At 50.9% G+C, this 23,107-nt stretch overlaps 1 protein-coding gene across 3 annotated transcripts in view; it reads right to left on the bottom strand.

The window, feature by feature from the left end:
• Nucleotides 1–22,261, bottom strand: part of ACVR2B (activin A receptor type 2B) — a 40,759-nt gene extending 18,498 nt beyond the window's left edge. For 2 of the 3 annotated variants that reach the window (XM_043595731.1, XM_043595730.1), the window contains exon 1: nucleotides 21,984–22,261. In XM_043595731.1, coding sequence (XP_043451666.1) covers nucleotides 21,984–22,035 — 52 coding nt within the window. In that variant the 5' untranslated portion in view covers nucleotides 22,036–22,261. Of the gene's footprint in view, nucleotides 1–16,671; nucleotides 16,909–21,983 lie in introns of those variants that run through there. The other variant, XM_043595732.1, reaches the window with a different exon arrangement.
• Between the last annotated feature and the right edge of the window lie 846 nt (nucleotides 22,262–23,107).

Here is a 23,107-nt window from a genome sequence, read left to right on the forward strand (position 1 = left end):
CAGCAAATCTGGAAGCTCCAGGTAGGAGGACCCAAGGGCTCGGAATGTCATCCTATCAGAAAGCCAATGTCTAGCCATGGCTCTGGGCACCCAAGGACACTTAGCCTTTTTATTTTTATTTTTAATTTATGTTTTTTGTTGTGTTTTATATGTATATTTATTTCGAGAGAGAGAGAGAGAGAGAGAGAGAGAGAGAGAGAGCAGGGGAGGGGCAGAAAGAGAGGGAGAGTCCCAACCAAGTAGGCTCCGTGCTCAGTGTGAGCTGCATGCACAGCTCATGAACGTGAGCTCATGACCTGAGCTGAAACCAAGAGTCGGAAGCTGAACCGACTGAGCCACCCACACACCCCTGAGCATCCAAGGACACTTGTAAGAAGGAAAAGAGTGGTCTCCCAACTACCCAGGCAGCTGAGACCCAGCATGGTCCATAGGAAAGGCCTCGGGGTCTACAAAGGGGCTTCTGTGGGGGTGCACGCTGGTTTCCCCCAGCCAAGCCCTTCATCGAGCGTATAAGGTTTAAGGGGAGACGCTGAAAGGATGGAGTGAGCTGCAGATAGGGGTGCCAGCCACCCCTCAATCTTGCTTCCCCCACTGCCGGCACACCGCTCTGCCCGCCTCCTAAATACGCTCAGCTTCTGGGCTTAGCACGAGGGCTACCTCTGGCTGCAAGATCCTCCTCACCTTCTTTAAATTCTGGCTCTTCTCAGGGCGCCTGCGTGGCTCAGTCACTTGACCATCCGACTCTTGATTTGGGCTCAGGTCATGATCCCAGGGTCGTGGGATCGAGCCCTGCATCTGGCTTCGTGCTGAGCATGCAGTCTGCTGAAGATTCTCTCTCTCACCCTCTGCCCCACCCCACCCCCCACTCATGTGCACGCACGCACACTCTCATGTAAAATCAAATAAGACACTACAAATGTACTTGACAATTGCTTTTTAAACGTCAGCTTTCCCCCATGAGACTGCAAGGCTGATGAAAGCAGAAGGCTTGACCACCTTCAGCGCAAGAACTAGTTCCGGACACATGATGGATGGATGGAAGGACCAACGAACAGACAGAAGGACACAGCTGTCACCTGGCTAGGGCAGGATTTCGAAGGGCAGGGACAACAGGAGGCATGGCCTCAGCCCGCAGCCCAAGCCCTAGAGTCCTCACGGGAGTTACCATCTCCACGCAGACAATCGCACCAAGCCCCTCTGCAAGCCTAGGAGCCAAAACACTGACAATGGCCTAAGGCTGGCCCAGCTCCTCTCTTCAAGGCCACTCACCAAGTAGGGACTCCTCCGGCCTTTACCATGGGCAGGACCCAAGTGGACAGGGCTGGGAACTCCAAATCTTAAGGCTCAGGGGTTCAGGATATAAGTGGACCCCCATCTGACCAGCTCCTCCTACAGACAACTGAGAATAAGGCAGCCTCGAGCTGGCCGACTTTGTCCAAATCCTAGCTCGGATACTTCCGGGCTGTGTGACCCTGGGTAAGTTACCAATCTACCCCTATGCCTCTGTTTCCTCATGTGTGAAAAGGGGATGATAAGCCCACCTAATTCCCAGGGCTATTCCAGAGTCAAACGAGTTAATACATTTTAAAGGTAGTTAAGATCATGCCTGGCACATTAGCTGTTGTATTAGCAGCGACAGCCCTTCCTGCTGCCTGTGACAATCCTTCACAGCACAAGTCCCCCAGAGGGCTCACACGCCTACACCTCTAGGAGCTCTGCATTCAGAGCCCAAGGAAGACCTGGGGAGGCTGGGAGACTCCGTGCCCCTCCCATACCACACCCAAGCTCGCTGCCAGCTGGAAACCCAGGGCCTCCCCCTTCCTCCCTGCTGCTCTGCTTCTGCACACACTCAGCTATTTATAGCCTCTGGCAACGCTCCAAACACAAGGCAGCCTCTGCCTTTTAATAGACACAGAGTTCCTGCCCGCGCTTGCTCACAGGGCCAGGGCACCCGTGCACGGGAGGCTCCCCTGACCCCCACCCACTCACCCATCCCAGCAGGAGAGGAAGCCGTGCTCCCGAGATGGGGCGTCTGCAGTACCCCCATACCCAGGGGCCCTGAGGGCAGCCTACCTCCGAGATACCAAGGCAAGTGGTTCGTCCCATCCCTGAGCCCCAGCCAAACCGACTTCTGGCCCCCAAAGGCACCACGTATGCAAGTAGCAGTGTCCCCCAACAAGCATTCCCTAGGTTCCCTCCCAGGGGCCTCCACCTTGTTGGAAAGACCACGGTCCTCCCCAAGTTCTCAGTCCAGGTGGGCAGAGAAACCCCACCCCTGGACACACGCCACCACTGAGAAAAACAAAAAAACAAAAAAACACAGATTCCATTCCTACATTCCGGGAGCTTAACCTAAACAGACCAGTTTTGACACTCGAGGACAAGCACCGAAGGTGTTTCCCAGTCCAGCTGGCCTTGCACACAGCCCAGTATGTGCTGAGGGGAAGCAGGGGAAATCCTACCAGGATCCTGCCTATGAGGACTCGAAGCACTACAGAGAAGGAAGAATGACAGAAGGACAGAAAAACGAGGGCGATTTAGGCAGAGCCTCAGTGGGAGGCTGTGAAGCTAGAGTGGCCATGCCTCGCCTGGGGTTCCCTGAGCTCTGGGCTTGGGGTACATCCGGCCCAGCCAACATCTCCCAGGGAACTTCAAACCCCAGCAACCAACAACCTGCTGAGCTCCACCCTTGGCTCCTGCAGCCCTTCCGCAGCACCCCACCCTCCCCAGGGAGTAGGTGCCCAGCCCCGATCACGTGGGCATTACAGACCAGAGAGAAAGGGGTGTCACCCACCACGTCCACTTCGGACCCCAGCTGGCCGTCAACATGCCGAGGTGCACCCTCCTCCCAGAAGCCCGCGTGCCTGACAGGTGGCCAAGTGAGGCATGCCCGGTGCCCTCCCTCACGGCCCAGACTCCAGGTCCGTCCAGAGAGAAGAGGCAGCCTTCCCCTAGCCAGCGGCCAGGCTCCCTTCCCGGGAGGCTCCTGTCTTAGTCTCCCCTAGCCCTGCCCTCCTCAGAAGGCAACCCTGCAGTTAGCTGAGCACTTGCTGCCCCAACAGGTTCTTCCAGAGGAGCCACTTGCTGCCCCAACAGGTTCTTCCAGGGGAGCCAAGAAGGGCCCAGACACCTGAAGGTTAGGTGACCTTATCTGGTATCCAAGTTCATCACTCCACCTCCCCCACAACCAGAGTAAGAATGGCCAGGGTGTGGAGACTAAGAACCTAGAAGGGAGGACAGGGAGGTGCAAGGAGGGAGGCTGGAGCGTGAGAGAGAGACACACGGACACACACACACACACACACACACGCTGGAGTGTGCACCCACCGTGGAGTGGCACATACGCAGAGTGGGACAGAAAAGAATCCAAAATGTGTGTACCTTTTATCTTTGAACTTTTACACGAGAAGAACTCTTGAGTGGGTTTCCAGCAGCCAAACAATTTCTGATTCATTTGCTTTTTTGCCCTGACCCATTTATTTGTGAGCCATCCACATCGATACACATTTATTTAACAAACACGCAGCAGGCACTACACCAAGCATTTTACAAACAGTAATTTAACGCTGAACTGAGGCACCAAGAGGTGAGGCACCTTACCCAAGTTATTACCGAGGGCCAAAACCAGGTTTTGAACCCAGGCAGCCTGGCTCAACGGTACATGCCCTGTGGCCTCCCCCGTAGCTCCGCAATGCATGTGTTCCCGGCACATACAGTCCACCGTATGACGTCACCACAATTTACGTACCCATCCTCTTGATGAACTTCTAGGTTATTTATAAGAGGTGCTGATTTGATTACCGCCACCATGAAGCCTCTTGACTCCTCTTCTGTGTTTTCTTGTGCTCATGTGAGGGAGGCATTTAGGGTGTATATCAGAGATGCTGGGTCACAGGGTATGATCATCTTCAACTCATTAGATACTGTCAAACTGTTCTCCAAAGTACCAATCTGGATGTGCCAATTTATGTTCCCAGGAGACTACAGACCCACTGAGCTACACCCTCACCCCATGATATTTGCTCACACGGTCAGTATGAAATGGTGTATTACAGTTTTGATCCCCATTTCCTGATTATTTATGAAACCAATCATCTTTTTGTTTCTACTTCTGAGAAATGCCTGTTCACATCCTTTCCCATTTTTCTGTTGGGGTGCTTTTCCTAGGAGTTGTATAAGTTCTTTATACACTCTTGGTAATAAAACTTTTCGAACTATATAGTAACCCTCTTCATTTGTTCGTTTGCTCTTTACCAAAAATGCTATTTGATCTCATGCTAACTAACATAGCTATACGACATTTCCTGTGGTTACTATTTTCTGAATTTATCTTTTTCTTTTATTTTAAATCTTCCTGTATCTTTTTTTTTTCCAGTTAAATTTAACATTGTCTTTGACCTAGATTTGAGTACCATTACAGTCATGATTACTGCTATGTCTACATGTTTTTTCTCTACTGCTACCCCCTTTGGATTATCTTTTTTAATTCCGTATCTCAGCCACTTCTGGCCTGAGAGTAATGCTCTATTCTATTACAAGCCAGGCTTTAAACTTTACTGTATACTGTTTATGCTAAAAACCTGAAGTTAATCAACATCTCTACCATCCCTCGTAAGAACTTAACTGTTCTAACCCCAACTACCTCCTTCCAATTACACTTAGTTTAACATAACATTTGTATTAAATATTTAATCTATCGTTGTTCTTCTTATCTGCTTCCCAAAGCAGATATTATCTGTGTTTTATACACTCAGTATTTTCTTATCTGTCCATACATTTGTCAGCTTGTCTGCTCAGCCAACCCTCCTCCTTCTCTGCTCTTCCTTCTGGGACCACTGTCCTTCCAAAAGAACATCCTTCTTCAGTAAAGATCTTTTGGTAGAGAAGCCTTTGTATGCTTTTCTGAAAATGTTATTTTGCCCCTTTTCCTAACTGACGGTTTAGAAGAACATAAACCTTTAGGTTGAGTTGAAAATATTATTCAACTGTCTTCTGATTTATACTATTGTTGCTGAAAAGTCTGCTATTAATTTAACTTTGTAGATACTCTGTCTTTTCCCTCTGGCTACTTTCTTAGATCTTCTCTTTGCGGTTTCATTGAGATATGTCTGTGTTTATTACACTGCTTGGAAAAACATGCTTTTACTCTGATGATTCTCCTCTATTTTCAATTCTGAAAAATCCTTGACTTTTATCAATTTGAGTACTGAATCTCCCTACTCTATGACTCTGAAATTCCTGTTAAAGTGTATTAGACTTTCCTTTTCTACCCATTATTTTAACCCTGCCTTCGTATTTTCCAATTGTGTCTAGACACCATTATAGAGAATTCCAATTTATTTTTTTTTTTAATTTTTTTTTTCAACGTTTATTTATTTTTGGGACAGAGAGAGACAGAGCATGAACGGGGGAGGGGCAGAGAGAGAGGGAGACACAGAATCGGAAACAAGCTCCAGGCTCTGAGCCATCAGCCCAGAGCCTGACGCGGGGCTCGAACTCACGGACCGCGAGATCGTGACCTGGCTGAAGTCGGATGCCCAACCGACTGCGCCACCCAGGTGCCCCAAGAATTCCAGTTTATTAATTCTCTCGTTAGTTGTGTCTAATTTGCTATTTAGCTCTTCTACTTAATTTATAAATTCAATTAACCCATTTTTTCACTTCTAGAATTTCTACTTTCAAGAAATCTCTTGGGTTGATTTTGACACTTCTGTTCTTTGTCATACTTCCAAATCCCTGTTTTATAATTCTGTAATTGAATTTCTTGAACATTTATTTCTGCCACTTGTCATTCTGATGATTTTCACTCACGGCATCTTGTTTCCTTGCATGTCTGGAATCTGGGATTCTCGGAATTTTGGATTCCGTTTTCGGGCACAGAGCTTACTCTGTCCATCGGGCCTTTTCTGTGAGAATACCGTAAGGCCAAGTTAGAGGGGGCGACCTTCCCGAGATAATTTATGTTTTTGCTTATGCCAAACTTTCTAGGACATGATCAATCTGGAATCACTTTCATTTCGCGACTTCGCGCTTCCCAGAGAACGCTAGTTGCTATCAATTTCAACTCCAAGCTCACGTAAGCACAGGCCTACGGTTGTAAATTCTCAAGGGAAACTACCTGCCTCCCTATCCACCCAGGTCAAGACAATTTTCTTATATACTCCCTGTGTCAGCAAAAGGATCTTTCTTCTAGTCCGTACTTTCACTGAAGGTATAACCCTAAGGATGTTTTACCACCTGAGGGCCTCAGTCTCCATTTCGTACCTCGTCTCTCGTGCCTTACACACTGCTACCAAACCCACATCTCTAAATTAGGCAGAGATGCAAAGTCCCACCGGCTAAAGGCGGAGGTGCACAGCTCTAGTTTCCAGCCTCCTCTTGCTCCTCTCTTCCTTTCTCACAGATGCAGCTATGCGTATCCATTTCAAAAGGATATTTATTATACCCTGCCCGGCATTTCTGCGTCTCGTAAGAGGACATTCTCCGGCCGTTTTGCTATTTCGCTACCATTGCCAGAAATGTAAGTCCAGGAGCACCTTCTAAGGGTGACAAGAGAAGCTCTACATGCCTTCATGAGCCCGGCCTAGGAACAAGGAATCGAGCCAGGTCACCTGAATTCGCTTCCAGCTTTAACTCTGTAAACAGGTCCCTGGCACCACCCTCCCACAGAACAAACCGTGGGTCCCGGGCCATCCTCTGGAATACTTGCTTTTATCTAGGCCCCATCATTTCTGAGGAACACTGGAGAGAGAGCTTCCAGATAAAGGTGAGGGACTGGACACAAACACTACTTTTACTCGCTCCCGTAATGCCATGAAAACCGCAGCACAGAGGTTTTTTTGAAGGCATAAACCCACGAGGACAAAGAGAACAGGAAAGGACCACAGAAATGAAATTTTGAATGGAAAACAGATACACAGTGGGTCAATAACCACAGAGACTCCTGGGCTGGCTGTGGAGAAAGCTGCAAAGGACCCTCCAACACTCAGGAATTTGTGGCCCCCGATGTCTCTTAAGTCTGGGGTAAAGATGAGTCCAAAGACAGTATAAGGGGCGGCCAGACCCTCAGAGCTCACCACCACTCGCCATGGCGGGGGGCTGCCTCCCCCAACCCAGCAGAAAGTAGGTTATTTTCCAAAGAAGATAAAATAAAGAACCTCTGGACAGGGAGGAGGAGGAAAATTTGAGGGCACAGGCACCATACTGAAACAAGAGGAATACAGGCTAACACAGCCAATGAAGAAATTCCAGCTCTCCTCCCCCTGTGGCTCCTAGGATGTTGGCGGCCGGGCCTCTACCTACTCTCCCCCACCAGTCCCCAAGCAGAAAGCAGAAGGTACTTCTCAGGAGAACGTGACCAGCTTCAAAAACAGCCCGGTCAGATCATCCTACAGTTGGCAGATTCTACTCAGGAGCTCACAGTTTTTAAATTTTTTTTTTTCAACGTTTATTTATTTTTGGGACAGAGAGAGACAGAGCATGAACGGGGGAGGGGCAGAGAGAGAGGGAGACACAGAATCGGAAACAGGCTCCAGGCTCCGAGCCATCAGCCCAGAGCCCGACGCGGGGCTCGAACTCACGAACCGCGAGATCGTGACCTGGCTGAAGTCGGACGCTTAACCGACTGCGCCACCCAGGCGCCCCAGGAGCTCACAGTTTTTAATCAGTACTGAGGTCCATCCTTAAATATGAACAGGTCTAGGAAAGCCAAAGCCACTTACCTGAGAGATAAACACAGGCGGGGTTTAACCAACTTACAGAAAACATATCATGTAGAGAGAAGATAACTTCAAAAATTCTATCAATACCCTCAGAGAGCTCAAAAATCAATACATCCATGAAAAATAAATAGGATGTCATTGTTAAAAAAAAAAAACAGAATGAAAGAGCTCTCAGGAATTAAAAATGCATATATATGATGGCAGAAATGAAAATCAACGGAAGGATTAAAAGATAAAATTGAAGAAATCTCACAAAGTAAACACACAAAGATACAGAAAATAAGAGGAAAAGGAGAAAAGACCAGGAATCTAGAAGCCCAGTCCAGGAAGTTCAACACCTAAATTACAGGAGTTCTAGAAACAGAAAACAAAAGGGAAGAAATCAAAGACCAGCACAGTGGAGGAAAACAGGCCCCCCAACAAGGCCCAGAAAAGGTCCCACAACAAATGTCTACCAAGAAAGGTCACCTGGGGCACCTGGGTGGCTCAGTCGGTTGAGGGTACAACTTCAGCTCAGGTTGGGGCGCCTGGGGTGGCTCAGTCGGTTAAGCCTCCGACTTCAGCTCAGGTCACGATCTCACAGTCTGTGAGTTCGAGCCCCGCGTCGGGCTCTGGCCTGATGGCTCAGAGCCTGGAGCCTGCTTCCAGTTCTGTGTCTCCCTCTCTCTCTGCCCCTCCCCCGTTCATGCTCTGTCTCTCTCTGTCTCAAAAATAAAAAATAAAAAATAAAAAATAAAAAATAAAAAAAAATAAAAAAAAAAAAAAACAACTTCAGCTCAGGTCATGATCTCACGGTTCGTGGGTTTGAGCCCCGCGTCAGGTTCTGTGCTGACAGCTCACAGCATGGAGCCTGCTTTGGATTCTGTGTCTCTCCCTCTCTGCCCTCCCTACTCTCTCTCTCAAAAATAAATGTTTAAAAAAAAAAATTTTTTTTTAAAGAACCAGATGAAAATTCTAAAACTGAATAATCTGAAACCAAAAATTCACCAACACAGGTTGAAAGTAAACAAATGGAAATAAATATACCATGTCAACACAGCTCGAGGGTTACAAGATGAAATTTTCTAACATTAAGACACCAAAAGGGATGACTTCTTCCCCTGTTGAAGCCCCATCAACTGGTACTAATAACCAATATTGAAACAATTTCTCACCTCTATGAAATAGCACTTCAAAAGAACTGAAATGCTTTGACTTTTACTGGAAAAGCTTCCATTTTCCAATTTCTGTGTTGTTCCTTCTTTGCTTAAAGAAGTCCAGATTTCTGGACTTTCTATTCTCTCCCACTGTCTATTTAACTGTCTAGCACCAAAAGCTTCCCATTTTAGTTACTTTACCTCTACCACGAATCCTGAAATCCAACAGGTGCACCTCGTTCTTTTCCTTCAAGATAGCCTTGGCTCTTCTGGGTCCTTTGCATTTCCAAATTGGTTTACTCTGATTAACGATTATACCCTACAGGCCTTTTCTGCATCTACTGAGATAATCCTGTGGGCTCTTTTGCTCTGTTAACATGGATTTGCAACTGTGAAATCAATTATGCACTTCTAAGATTAAAACACTTGGTCATGATATAATTTCTTTACATACTGCTGGATTCTCTTTGTGAATGTTTTAAAGATTTTTGCATCTTATATTCATCAGGGATTAGTTCTGTTTATCTCTTACTCTTTGTTCCCTTAATCTGCTTTCTTTTTGAGAATTCTCTATTCCGTTTGTCCCCTGTATTAGCTTGAAAGTTATCTTTCTTTCTTTTTTTTTTTTACACATTTTTATTTATTGTTGAGAGACAGAAAGAGACAGAGCGTGAGTGGGGGAGGGGCAGAGAGAGAGGGAGACACAGAATCGGAAGCAGGCTCCAGGCTCTGAGCTGTCAGCATAGAGCCCAACATGGGCTTGAACCCACCAACTGTGAGATCATGACCTGAGCTGAAGTCGGATGCTCAACTGACTGAGCCACCCAGGCGCCCCGAGAATCATCTTTCTATCCTTTAGTGATTATCCTAGAGATTACAGCATCCCTCCTTGATTTATCAAAACCTAACATTCATAGATAGTTTCATCCTCTTGGTGGCCAATCAAAGAACTTTTAGAACATCCAAATATTATCATTTTCAGTGTTCTTCCTTCTCTTCTGTATCTCTTGACCTCCCCTCTAGATCATTTGCCTTCTGCCTGAAGAACACCCTCTTTACTTGAAACCTTCATTCTTTTTTAATTTTTTTTTAACGTTTATTTTATTTTTGAGACAGAGAAAGACAGAGCATGAACAGGGGAGGGTCAGAGAGAGGGAGACACAGAATCTGAAAAAGGCTCCAGGCTCTGAGCTGTCAGCACAGAGCCCGACACGGGGCTCGAACTCACGGACCGCAAGATCATGACGTGAGCTCAAGTCGGCCACTTAACCGACTGAGCCACCCAGGCGCCCCTGAAACCTTCATTCTTGAAAGAGTTTCACTTGTCAAGTTTAGGTTGACAATTATTTCCTTTCACATTTAAAGTTATCACTCCACTGTCTTCTGGCATCCACTGTTTTTAAGAAGTTAGTTGTCAATATAACTATTACTCTTGTGATCGTAATGCCTTGTTTCCTCTGGCTGCTTTTTAAGGTTCTCTCCTAGGTGTTCAGAAATTTGGCTGGCAAAAGAACAGGTGCGGAATTTTTATTTATCTTATCTAGGTTCATAGGGCTTCCTGAATCTGTGGCTTAATGTCTTTCATTCATTTTGCAAAGTTCTTTTCTACTTCTACCTTTTATTTCTCTGCCCTTTATTACTGTGGCCCTGACTGTGGATCTTAGGCCATCTCACTCCGGCCCCTCTGCATCTTTCCCTCTCTTCCGTATTATTGTTGTGTCTTTCCAGGGGTTTAGTCTGTGTATTATCTTCTGATCTATCTTCCAGTTCACTACTTCTCTCTCCACTTTCACTTCATCTCTTGATAAAATCATCCATTGAGTTCTTAACTTCTGTTAGTGTGCAACACAGATCTGTAACAGACTTTTCATTCGGTTCTTATATATTTTTACAGCTCTCGACTGAAATTCCCACTTCCTTGATCATAGCAAGCACTATTATTCAATATGCATACAATAATGCATATGATATGCATATGATAACAATATGCCAATTTGGAGCTCACCCAAGTTTGCCTCAACTGTTGATGTTTCTGCTGGCTACTTATTTTCAATGATCAGCCAGTCATGATACATACAAAACTGTAAAACAATTTGAGGGAAGGGACGCCTGGGTGGCTTAGTCGGTTAAGTGTCCGACTTTGGCTCAGGTCATGATCTCGCGGCCTGTGGGTTCAAGCCCCGTGTTGGGCTCTGTGCTGACAGCTCAGAGCCTGGAGCCTGTTTCAGATTCTGTGTCTCCCTCTCTCTCTGCCCCTCTCCTGCTCATGCTCTGTCTCTGTCTCAAAATAAAAAACATTTAAAAAAAATTTTTTTTAAATAATAATTTGGGGCGCCTGGGTGGCGCAGTCGGTTAAGCGTCCGACTTCAGCCAGGTCACGATCTCGCGGTCCGTGAGTTCGAGCCCCGAGTCGGGCTCTGGGCTGATGGCTCAGAGCCTGGAGCCTGTTTCCGATTCTGTGTCTCCCTCTCTCTCTGCCCCTCCCCCGTTCATGCTCTGTCTCTCTCTGTCCCAAAAATAAAAAAAAATAAATAAATAAAAATTAAAATAATAATAATTTGAGGGAAAGTAATTTGAGGTGCTATACTCCTGTAATGATGTTACATGTGCTTCCAGCAGGCAGCTGAGGGCACCATTAATTCTAGAACATCTTAATCCTACTTTAAAGTTTATCTTCTTTTGGGGCACCTGGGTGGCTCAGTCAGTTCAGCGACCGACTTCGGCTCAGGTCATGATCTCACGGTTTGTGGGTTCGAGCCCCGCGTCCAGCTCTCTGCTGACAGCTCAGAACCTGGGGCCTGCTTCAGATTCTGTGTCTCCCTCTCTCTCTCTGCCCCTCCCCCACTCATGCTCTGTCTCTGTCTCAGAAATAAATGAATATTTTTAAAAAGTTTTTTTTAAGTTTATCTTCTTTTGGTTCCCCCTTGCCCTCATGTCTTTGGGGTTCCAACTCAAAAGGAGGGGTTCACTACCCTCTGTTTAAAGCCCCACAAGGCTATCAAATGAAAATGCAACCCTATGGAAGAACTAAAAAGGACTCAAATGTCAAAGTCACTACCCTGGGCCTCTGTTCTTACACAGATCCTGACTTGGTAGGTCTTCCCTATATTCTTAGCTGTACAATGCTTTCAGCCAGAGATATTTCCCAAGTTTGTCCATCTTTTCCAGGTGCCTTCAGAAAGAGGGTTGGTCCTGGTCATCAACAGAGGAAGCCTCCATGTCTACCTTTTACCCAGGTTTTAGACTATTTTCAGGAACACATAATACCAAAAGGGGAGACTTCTCCTCTACACATACACAGAAACTACAATCACCTGTCTAGATCAGACTGTCCGTGGAAAGTGTTTAACCAAGACCCTAAGGGCAGAGGTCTGAAAAACAGTAATTTCTACTCCAAAGTGTAACCCAAGACGGAAACAGAATTCTCTTTCAACCGATTTTATTGTTTCAGATTGTTAGGGACCAAACTATATCCCTCCCCCCCCCAAAAAAAAACCTCTTAAGTCCCAATGTGACTGGAGAGATAAAGCCTTTAAAGAGGTAACTAAGGTCAAATGAGGTTATAAGGGTGGGGCCCTAATCCAATAGAACTGGTGTCCTTATAGGAAAGGGAAGGGCACCTGCTGTATGTGCACCCACACGGAGAAAAGACGACGGGAGAACACAGGAAGCACGCAGCTATCTGCAAGCTCACCAGAAACCACTCCTGCTGGCCCCCTGAGGAAGACTTCCAGCTGCCAGAACTGTGAGAAAATAAGCCTCCGTTATGGAAGCCACAGTGTCTGTGGTATTTCAAAGCCATCCGTTCTATGGCAGCCCTAACAGTCTAATACACCGTGCACATCACCTGTACGATGTGGGACAGGCGACGGAGACCATCACTCATTCTAGAAACAGTACCATAAATCCACTGGCCCCTAAATCCATAGGCAGAGACTGACAAGTGGGCTTACACAAGGAACCCCAGTGGAACAGCAGCGGAACAGCAGGCAGCATGCTGAGGGAGAACAGGAACGCAGACGCTCCGGAGAACAAGTCATTTCAAACTGATTGCGGCCGAAAGTTAAACAAGGGCACACCGCACACACTCAGCCAGGAAGCGAAGCTCATCTGAGCCCCCTTCCGTCATGAGAAGCTTTGGACCAGATTCTAAAAGAATTCTGCAAATGTCTCCTACACCACCACCTCCCCCCCCCCCACCGTCATCACCGCATGTGAAATCAGGATCCTGCCATGCCATGATCTTGGCAAATGCACCGGGTTCACAAGGGGTGCCCTATTACCCACAGCCCCTCACAACCTTCAGCAAGTGCTTCCCTCGCTCTGGAGGACGGAGGCAGCATAAAACGCGGCCAGTGAGCTCACGAAGACGCACACATCCACATCCGTCCCAAAGCCAGACCAGCATATACTGGCTAGTCCACTGTACCTCTCCTCTATCAACACAGTAAGCAGGAGACTCAGACACAGGAAGCCGCCTCTCTGGCTCTCCTCAGACACTAGATCTTGCCCGGGCACCCTTCACGAAGTGGGCTATTTCCCACTCCCCCCGAAAGCTCTGCAATCGAGCATTTCTAGAGGGGGAGGAGAGGCTCACATACTCTGCAGAGGGTCACCTGCCATCTCACCCAGCTTCTGCTCCCACTGCCGTCACCTGGGTGGCCGGGGGGCGGGGTGGAGAACAGTATAGCCACCACTCAATATCAATTAAAATTTAAAATACATATGTCCTGGGGTACCTGGCTGGCTCAGTCGGCACAGTATGCAACTCCTGATCTCAGGGTTGTGAGTTCAAGACCCAGGTTCAGAGTAAAGATGACTTAAATAAATAAATCTTAAAAAAAAAAAAAAACCCAAAATATACATGTTCTATGAAGCAGAGATTCCTCTTATCATCTATCCTCGAGAACCAATCTGCATAAACTATATACAATCAGAAAGTCCATCAATAGGAAACTCGATAAAATGTGGTCTACATACAAACTTTGAAATATTAAACAGCTATTAAAAAGATCCGGGTTGATCCATATGTATGAGAAAGGCTGTCAAAACATATCTCTGACTTTAAAAGCCATGAACATGCAACAATACAGATGTAAGTCGCAAACATGGTGAACAAAAAATGGACACAAACTAGTTCACTCTGTTAGATTCCACTCATATAAAGCACAAAAACAGGCAAAACTGACGTGTCCTGGGAGAAGTCAACCTAGTCGTTACCCTTAAGGATATAGGGGTAGAGACTACAATGGAGCAAAAAAGGGCTGGTGGGGAGAGGAGCTGGTAAATTTCTGATTCTCAATCTAGATGCTGATTACCTGGGCATATTCAGTTTGTAAAAATTCATCAAGCTGTCACTTCTGATAATTACATTATTCTACCTGTATTTTATACTCCAGTTAAATGTTTGAAAAGGTACAATACCATTTTAGGTTAAAAACTCTTTTTCTTTAAGTACTCTCACAGATGCACAGATAAAATGTGTAGGACTCTTGGGGCGCCTGGGTGGCGCAGTCGGTTAAGCGTCCAACTTCAGCCAGGTCACGATCTCGCGGTCCGTGAGTTCGAGCCCCGCGTGGGGCTCTGGGCTGATGGCTCAGAGCCTGGAGCCTGTTTACGATTCTGTGTCTCCCTCTCTCTCTGCCCCTCCCCCGTTCATGCTCTGTCTCTCTCTGTCCCAAAAATAAATAAACGTTGAAAAAAAAAATTAAAAAAAAAAAAATGTGTAGGACTCAGATGGGGGCCAGGGGTGGTAAAGGTCCCTGGTTTACCTGTAATGTTTAATTTTCTGCAATTGAATGTATGTGCATTATCTGTAAGACTAAAAATTAATAAAACTTAAAATGGGAAAAGAAGTTTGGCCACAGTGACCTCTACTCCTCCAACTACACCCAGGGTGGCTAACCAGGAGAGTCCTGGGTAAGAGGAGGTTTGGAAATGGTTTTTCAGATCAGGAAAGGCAGGATTGCATTGCCCTGGCTCTCCTTCCCCTGAGTGGCCCTGCAGGACCCACTCTCAGGTGGAGGGTTCACAGGAGGGGACAGCCAGGTGGAAAGGAAAATCAGAAGTCACCTCTGTAACTTTTCCACCCCTCCATTTCTGACCCCCAGGTCCTCAGGGCACAGAGAAGCTAGACCTCCTAAGAGGCCTGAGCCACAGGGCTCCTCTCTAACCCAGTCCCCGCCCCAACCAGCGGTCTAAGGTAGGCCCTGGTCTGCCTGGCTTATGAGCACCTGAAGGGAAGGTCAAAACTTGGGTGACAAGGAAATTCCCCAAAAAACCACCATCAAATAGATAAATAATCTTAACCAATGGCTGTCAGCCCAGGGTTCTGAGAACTCATGCATGCTTTCTGAATTGATGGGGGGGGGGGGGGGGTGGTTAAGAAGGAGGGTTGTCAGCGACATTAGACATTACATTAAAGGCACTGTCCTCATACCTGAAAACACTGTGCACCACTACACAAGCCAGAAGGAAAAAACATCCTGACATTAACATTCAAGAGAGTCAGCTTCCAAGTCAGCCTCCTGTTACCATTGGCTCAGGTCTAGGAGGCAAGCAGAGGCCCCGCCCTCTCCTCGGATGGACAGACAACAGCTGGTCTGGTCACATCTTCCGAAACGCTTGACCACAAACTCCGGGAAGCAGCCTTCTCCAACCTCCAGCCAAGGGCTTGGGTTTCCAACCAGCCTTCCTCTTCCTTCTCCGGAACTAATTTTAGCCTCCTTGGTTGTCAGAGTGGAACTGAAATAGTCCGCAGAGGAACATTTGCAAACGAGAACACAAGCTCACCTCACAAAACACCTCTGCTCCAGCCCAAAAGCTGACCAGAGAAGTCCCTTTGTGTGGCAGGCCAGGCCCCTAGAGAAGGTCCCCTGGGGGGGGGGGGGGGGGGAGGGCCACACATCTGCCCAGAGAGGCAGGCTTCCTTTCCAACACCTGCTCCCAATAACCACATGTCCATGAATGAGAACACCCAGCTAGGGCTGCCAATCCCCCAGAGAGTCTGAATAAAAGCACACGTATGTGTACAGCAAGACTGGAAAAACCAGGGCGAAGCACGGCGCTGTCCAGAGGCAGGAGGCCGTGATTGATCTTGGGCCAGGAGGAGGCACGGCTGACCCCCAGCCCAATCATCACCTGGTTTCCAGTACCTCGGACAAAGACATCACTGGGCAATTTAAAACACAGAGACTCAGAAAAGGCAGCAGCGTCTCCTCTCCCCCATTTCGGCCCCCACTCCCAACTTGGGCATCCAGGAGTGGCACCACCAGGTCCTCAAGAAACAAGCACCTCCGGGCTACGCTGGGCCCGAGTCTGGCGAAGAAAGACCAAAGAGGAAGCCCCAAGGGGGTGGGTATCTATTCTAGAGCAAAGAATTGGTGACTGAATGGGAGAAAAGAAAAAGAGTTCTGAGAAGGCAACAGGATGGAATGTAGTCTCAACCCCAGTAAGAAGCCCTTTAAAATAAGCCCTGGACACACCAGTGAGTGGAGAAGTTGGAAACCCAAGCATTTGGGGCTGCATCTTCTAAGAGCCCAGTGTGCAATCTGATGCCCGGGCAAGCTGTGTCTTGCAGAGCCTGAGATCAGAGAAGAGCCCCCAGAAAGCCCTCCCTCGCAGAGCTCCGAGCAGGTCAGGAGAGGCGTGGAGAGCAGACACGGGGTGCCTACCTGCCAAGCCCAACACACAGGCGCCCGGAGAGACCAAGCCCTTGGGTCGGGCCGTCAGGGCTGGCCACGGTGCTGCCCACCCCACCTCCCAGGGCCTGCCCGCCCACTCCCCGAGGCCAGGGTGGAGGCCCGCGCCCGTACCTCGGAGGAGAGGCTGCCCCCCTGCGCTGGAGTCCCCAGGCTCGGCGGGGCGCCAGGTGGCCAGCCTGCTCGAGGGCAGGGGCATGCCCGCGTCCTGCTGCAGCCCCAGAGTTGCTGCGGCCCGCCGCCAGCCTCAGCTCCCAGCCGCTGCGCGGGCGGCTCCCTGGCCCGCGGCCCCCGGGTTCCAGGCGGCACCGCGGCCCGGGCAACACGCACTGCCTGACATTCTGCGCGAGTGGGAGGGCGAGGCCCCAGTGCAAAGCTCAAGGCGGCAAGCAGAGGCGGGTGGGCGGGTGCGGGCAGGCGGGCAGGCAGGCTGCCTGGCCACCCACGGCCGCCGCCTCCCTGAAACCCGAACCGCTTTTGGGAAAACTCAAGGACGCCAGGATTCTCCTTGCTGGCTGGCTGAAGTACTCCCGAACCGCTCCTTTCCAACAAACTCTCAAAGCCGAGCAGGCTGAACAAACAGGGATCTCCCTGGCTTTGAGAAGAAGCCAACCTCCCATCCCGAATGCAGGAAGGGGGAGAGGAGGGGTGCCGTAGGCATTAGCCATAACCCCACCTCCCACAACTGTCTCTTTAAAAGCATGGGAACATTCCAGATCAGACGTTTTCAACCTCAGGTGATTGGCAACCCCTCCGTTTAGGACATTTTTGTTGTCACAATTAGAAGGGCTATTAGCATTGGGGTGCCTGGGTAGCTCAGCCCCTTAAGCGTCCAACTCTTGATTTCGGCTCAGGTCATGATCTCAGGGTTCTGGAGAGTGCGCTCCTCCTGGGGCACTGCGCTGACAGTGCGGAGCCTGCTTGGGATTCTCTCCCTCCCTCTCCTTCTGCTCCTCTTCCACTCTCTTTCTCAAAATAAATAAAAATGAACATTCAAAAATAAACAAAAAGAAGGGGTCCAGATCAACAACAGTGTTGAGAATTCAGAAACTCTGTTCTAGTCTACCCAGCCAGGACCATGCCTGAGAGCTGTCTATACAGTCTCATTCTCAAAAGTATTCCCCAGACCAACTCCCCCTGAGCCCCCAGATCTCAGTCCACAGTAACAAGCCAGTATCTACAAGTGAATCTAAGCTCTAACTTGACGTCCCTTGGTCCCTTCTTGCACCACCCTAAGCTCCTAGGAAGGGGGTGAATGCACCGGCACTCAAGGGGGGGGGGGGGTGTGCCTGGGGAAGGAAGAGAAGGCAGAGACCAGGGGCTAGCATGGAAACACTATACAGGGATCACAAAAGGCAGAAGCAAAGAAGTCATGTCCAGTGGTTAGAACAAGGAAAGTGGAGGAAGCGATGTGGGAACAAGCCCAGTGCACCCCCGAAGACAATGAATTGTCCCTAAGGACCGGTAGAGTGGCTATGTGCAGGACAGCCAGGACTTCACGGAGCCCAACCCAGGGGGCTCCAGGTTCCTGGTATCCATGCAAAACAGCAAGTGCGTATGCACAATGCATGTACCGACCGTCACATGCACATGCTTTTTCTCTTATTTGTATTTTCCCGGGGGGAGAGTCCACAGCTTTCATCAGAGTCTCAGAGGGGACTCATGATACAAAGGTCCGTGCTATAAGATGGGCACTCTTCACTGGGCTCCCTGAAAAGGTAATTTCGTGGGGTGCCTGGGTGGCTCAGTCCAATTCTTGATTTCGGCTCGGGTCATGATCCCACAGTTTGTGAGACCGAGCCCTGCATCGGGCTCATCACTGACAGCGTGGAGCCTGATTAGGATTCCCTCTCTCCTCTCTCTCTGCCCCTCCTCACCCCCATGCGCATGCACTCTCTCTCAAAAGTAATAAATAAACATTAAAAAAAAAAAAGAAAGAAAAGGCAATTCCTTAGACGAAGTGCCAGGGGAAGTCCGGGTGCTATTTGGTGATTCTCGATGCCCAGAAAGCCCTGCAGGGTAGTACACCCAAGCTGTGGGAGACTCGGGGTTCCAGGACTTGTGTGTGCACACAGCTACAGAGCCTGGGAGGCTGGGTGAGTTTCTCTTATCATTTACCTCGGAAGAGCCTCTAAGAGATTAAGGGTGCCCACTCCTCCCAAAGGGCAGCCCATCCAGCCAGCAACTGGCCTAGAGTACCCAGCAGGTGCGAGGATGGGGAGCAAAGGACACTTTTCCCTGAGGAATGGCACCAGCACCCAGTGGCTCTGTAGTCTGTGTCCTTAACAGTCACCACTAGACCAAGCCTGAGGGTCCCTACACTCACCACACACACACCACACACTTCTCCCCTGCGGAAACACACATCTTTGGGTCAGAGAGTAGCCAGCCTATGAGGACAAAGCGGGCAGTCAAAGCGGGCAGTTCCTGATAGGACAGACAAGGGTCAGGTCCTCCTCCCCTAGTGGCTCCTGACATTTCACTCAGAACATTCTCCACCCTACCCTCATTTGAACCGGAAATACAGAGATAGATGTCAAGAGTTCTTAAAAGATATACAGACATGTGTCCAGAATCTCCACTGCAAGACAAGAACCAAATAACTTACTTTGTCGCAAGGACACTAGGCCAGGCCCAGAACCCAAAAAACTTGCAGAACTAACTGAACAGTGATCTTGTAACAAGCACCATGAGCCATTATGATAGCATAACAGAAGTTCTGCCTTTTCTTCCAGGCCTGCGCCATCCAATATGGTAAACCACTGGCTAAATGGGACTACTGAGCACTTGAATTGGGGAAAGTTTAAGTTGAGATGTTCTAAAACACACGCTGGATTTTGATGATAGTACCAAAAAAAAAAAAAAAAAAGAATGTAAAATATCTCATTAGGTGATTTAATACTTATTACATGGTGAAACGATTGCTTTGTATATATTAGGTTAAATAAATATACCATTAAAGTTAACTTCATCTTGTTATAGACTGTTTGTGTCCCCTCGAAATTCGTATGTTGAAACCCTAACCCCCAATATGACGGTATTTGGAGCTGGAGCCTTTGGGAGGTAACCAGGGTTAGACTGGTTCATGAGGGTGGGGCCCTCAATTTGGGATTAGCGGAAGAGGAAGAATGATCCCTCTCTACCTGGCCCTCCAAACACGAGGAGAGGCCACGTGAGGACGTGAGGACACAGTGAGAAGGCAGCAATCTGTAAGCCAGGAGAAGGGCCCTCGCCACACCCCTACCATGCTGGCACACTGATCTCGGACTTCCAGACACTAGAACTATGAGAAATAAATTGTTATTTAGGTCACCCGCCTATAGTATTTAATACAGCAAGTGGTCCAAGCAGACTAAGCCACCTGTTTCTTTTCCCATTTATTGACACAACTACTAGAACATTTTAAGGTATGTATGTTGTTGATGCTACGTTTCTGTGGGCCAGTGCTGTTCTTGACCCTCCTACTGCGTGCTGCAGAGGACGGGGGTAATTCTAAACAGCAAGCCAGGAGCTGGAAGGAAGGGCATCCATGAACTCAAAGAACAGGAGAGCCAGCTCTCCCCTACCGGCGCCTGAGGCAGCTCTTCCCATAGCTGTTCACAGATCAGGGCAGTGGCCACCAGAAACGTCTGGCGACCCCACCTTCCTCCTAGGGCAGGACCACAGGTCCTTGGATTCCAGTCTAAGTCTAGCTGTCCCTCTCTGCAAGGAACACTGCTCAGCACTACCCAGGCCGGGTGGGGGGAGCAGAGGGAAGGAGGGAAACGCAGTCTTCCAGGGGCCCCATTCCACCCTGCCGAGTCTCATCAAGGAGGGAAGTGAGACTGGCGAGACCAGAGTGAGACAAATTAGGATGAGGGTTCCAGGTCTGAGGCTGTCCTGTTCTAGGAGGAGGCCCTCTGGGCAGGCAGGGGGAGGAATGAAAGAGCCCGGGACCTTCGAGAGGGATCTAGAGACAGCCAGGCGGGCTGCCTGCCGCGTGCCTATTAAGTCCGAAGCCGGGTCCTCTGGAAGGCAATGCCTTTCTTTCTCTTCAGAAGCATCTCAAAGCAGCACTTAAAAGGCAGAGTTCAACACCATCACTTTGCTTCTACCACACAAGAAATGGCTCCAAAAGAGCCGCGACGCCCCATCCCACACTGGACCCAGGGACCAGTAAGGGGGTCCCCGTCCTCTTGCTCCTGCATTCAGGCTACGCAGCTCCAAACTCCACAAGGAGAACTCACCTGCTTCGAGGGCAGACCACTAAGCTGTGATACATTCACAGGAGGCGGGAGAGTGGGGGTGGGATGGGACGGAGATTCCCCCATCCCCACCCCCGCAGCAGCGCGGGGATCCCTGCCCCGCCCCTGCAGGCCAGGCCCCGCCCTTCACGGGTTTCCCAGACTCCGCGCTGCTGCCACCGCGGGCGGCAGGGGACCCGCGCTGCATGTGTAATGGGGGCTGGGAACAAAGACTCGCAGGACCCGACGCCCCGGCTGCCGCGCACCAGCCGCCCCGACCTCTCGGGGCTTCTCCCTGGAGCTTCAACGCGCGGCTCTCCACGCTGCTCAAGGCTGCCTGGAGCCACCCGAACTGGAGCGCGCAGCCCGAGTTGGGCGCGCCCGGGCACCGCTCGAAGAGGAAAATCACGGTTTCGGCCTTGGGGAAAAGCGCTTTTCCCGGCGGAATTCCCACTGTATGCACCCGCACCCACACACCCTCCTCCACAGGCACGCGAGCCGAACGCTAGCCCCGCCGGTCACCCGCCCCCGCCACGTGCTTCCCAGAGGCACAAACAGGGACCTGTTAGTGTTTCATCGCACCCCACCTCTCTTCCCAGGAGCCTCAAACAAAGCGGTCCGTGGGGCGACCGCACCTCGCGTCCTGGGGCCGCCGCAGGGAAAGCGGGCGTAGGTGGGAGCTGGCGCCAACTGCCCGCCTCTCGGGGAACCACGACGCAGACGCCGGTGGGATGGGGTGCAGGGGACTCCTCCAGGATGTGTGAAGCAGCCCCCTTCGTTTGGCTACACCTAGTGGCTCTGAGGGTCGCGCAGTCCTGCCCCCAGCCCCTTCTGCGCCTACGATCCCGCCACCTCCGGGTTAGATCTGCCTACCCCGCCTGGCCACTTTCCCCACGCTCCGGTTTCCCTCTCGCTCTCCCCGGGTTCCACGCGCCCGAGTAGCCTGAACCCCGACCCTGAGGCACTGGACCCCGGCCCCGATCATGGGGTCGCCAGGCCGCCGCACCAACAAGACCGTCCCCCCAAGATTGGCGAGCGCGGCGCCCAGCGCGCCCCCAGTCCCCGCCCCGGGAGGTGCAAGCTGGGTGCAGGTGGCGCGGCGAGGAGGCCACGGGCCCGCCCTTTGTTGGTAAACACCGCGCGGCGCCCGAGACCAGCCCCGCGCGCCCTCCCCGCGCCCCCCACGCCGCGCTCAGTCCTTACCCGCGCACAGCGATCCCCAGAGGAGGGCGAGGGCGGCCCAGGGCGCCGTCATGTTCCGCGGCGCCGCCCCGCGGACACCCGGAGCCCGCGGGCAGGGCCGCGCGGCGCTCCCGGGGCGCGCAGGGCCCAGCGGCGGCTGCGCTCTTCTTCCCGCTTCTTCCTTCGGTCTCGTTCCCCGCGCGTTTCCTGCGCCTTCGTCCCCGGGCAGCGTGCAGGCTCCAAGGGCCGGGCGGCGGGGCCGGGCTCAGGGCCGCTGCGGGCGGCGCAGGTTGCGGCCCGGGCTCCGGGGCGACGCGGGGGCCGGGGGGCGGCGGCGGGGCGCGGGTCGGGGCGCGCCCGACTCAGGCATAGCGCGGCGGGGCTGGGCCCGGGCCCCGGGCGCAGGGGCCGAGTCCGGAGGGGCCATGAACGGGGGGAGGGGTGGGGGGAGGGGAGCTGAACCGAGTCCAAAATGGCTCCTGAGCCGCGGCCGCGGAGCCGAGCCAGCGGGGAAACCCGGATGTTGGATACAAAGAGGCGGGCGAGCTGGGCGGGGAGGGGGAGGGGAGGCGGGCCCTCCGGCCGCGTGGTCCGCGCCCCCCTCAGGGGCGGCGCCCTGGAGAAACAACAACAAGGAGGCTCCGCCCCCAACCCGCGCCCTCCGCCCTCCGGGAGGTCGCGAACCACCTCCCGACTGGAGGGCGAGGCCGGGCGAGCAGGCAGAGGTGGCGGCGATGGGCCAGGGACCCCGTGGCCGCCGCACCTGGGATCTTGCTCCGCGCTAGAGCCCACGCTCCCGAGCGCACGCTGCCCTGCGATGCGGGAGTGGGTGGACAGCACCTGGACTCGTCTGGATTCCCCTCCGCGCCTCCGTTTCCCCACCTTTGAAATGTGGGTCAGTGTGAACCCTGGGAGAGTCGTGTCGGCAGAAAAGGCTATCTTCTCTGAAATGACAGGAGTCCCCACGTCTGCAACCCCACCACACACACACACACACACACACACACACACAGGCACAGTTGGGCATCCTGGAGTTGGATCCATCAGTGTGAGAGAAAGTGCCGAGCCCCTCCCCGCAGAGCCGCAGCAGGTGGAAAAGGACCAATGGCAACTGCCTTCCCCAGCCTTACCCTTGTCCTTGGCGC

This window comes from Prionailurus bengalensis, chromosome C2 (genome assembly GCF_016509475.1).
Source record: "Prionailurus bengalensis isolate Pbe53 chromosome C2, Fcat_Pben_1.1_paternal_pri, whole genome shotgun sequence".
NCBI classification, from domain to species: Eukaryota; Metazoa; Chordata; class Mammalia; order Carnivora; family Felidae; genus Prionailurus; species Prionailurus bengalensis.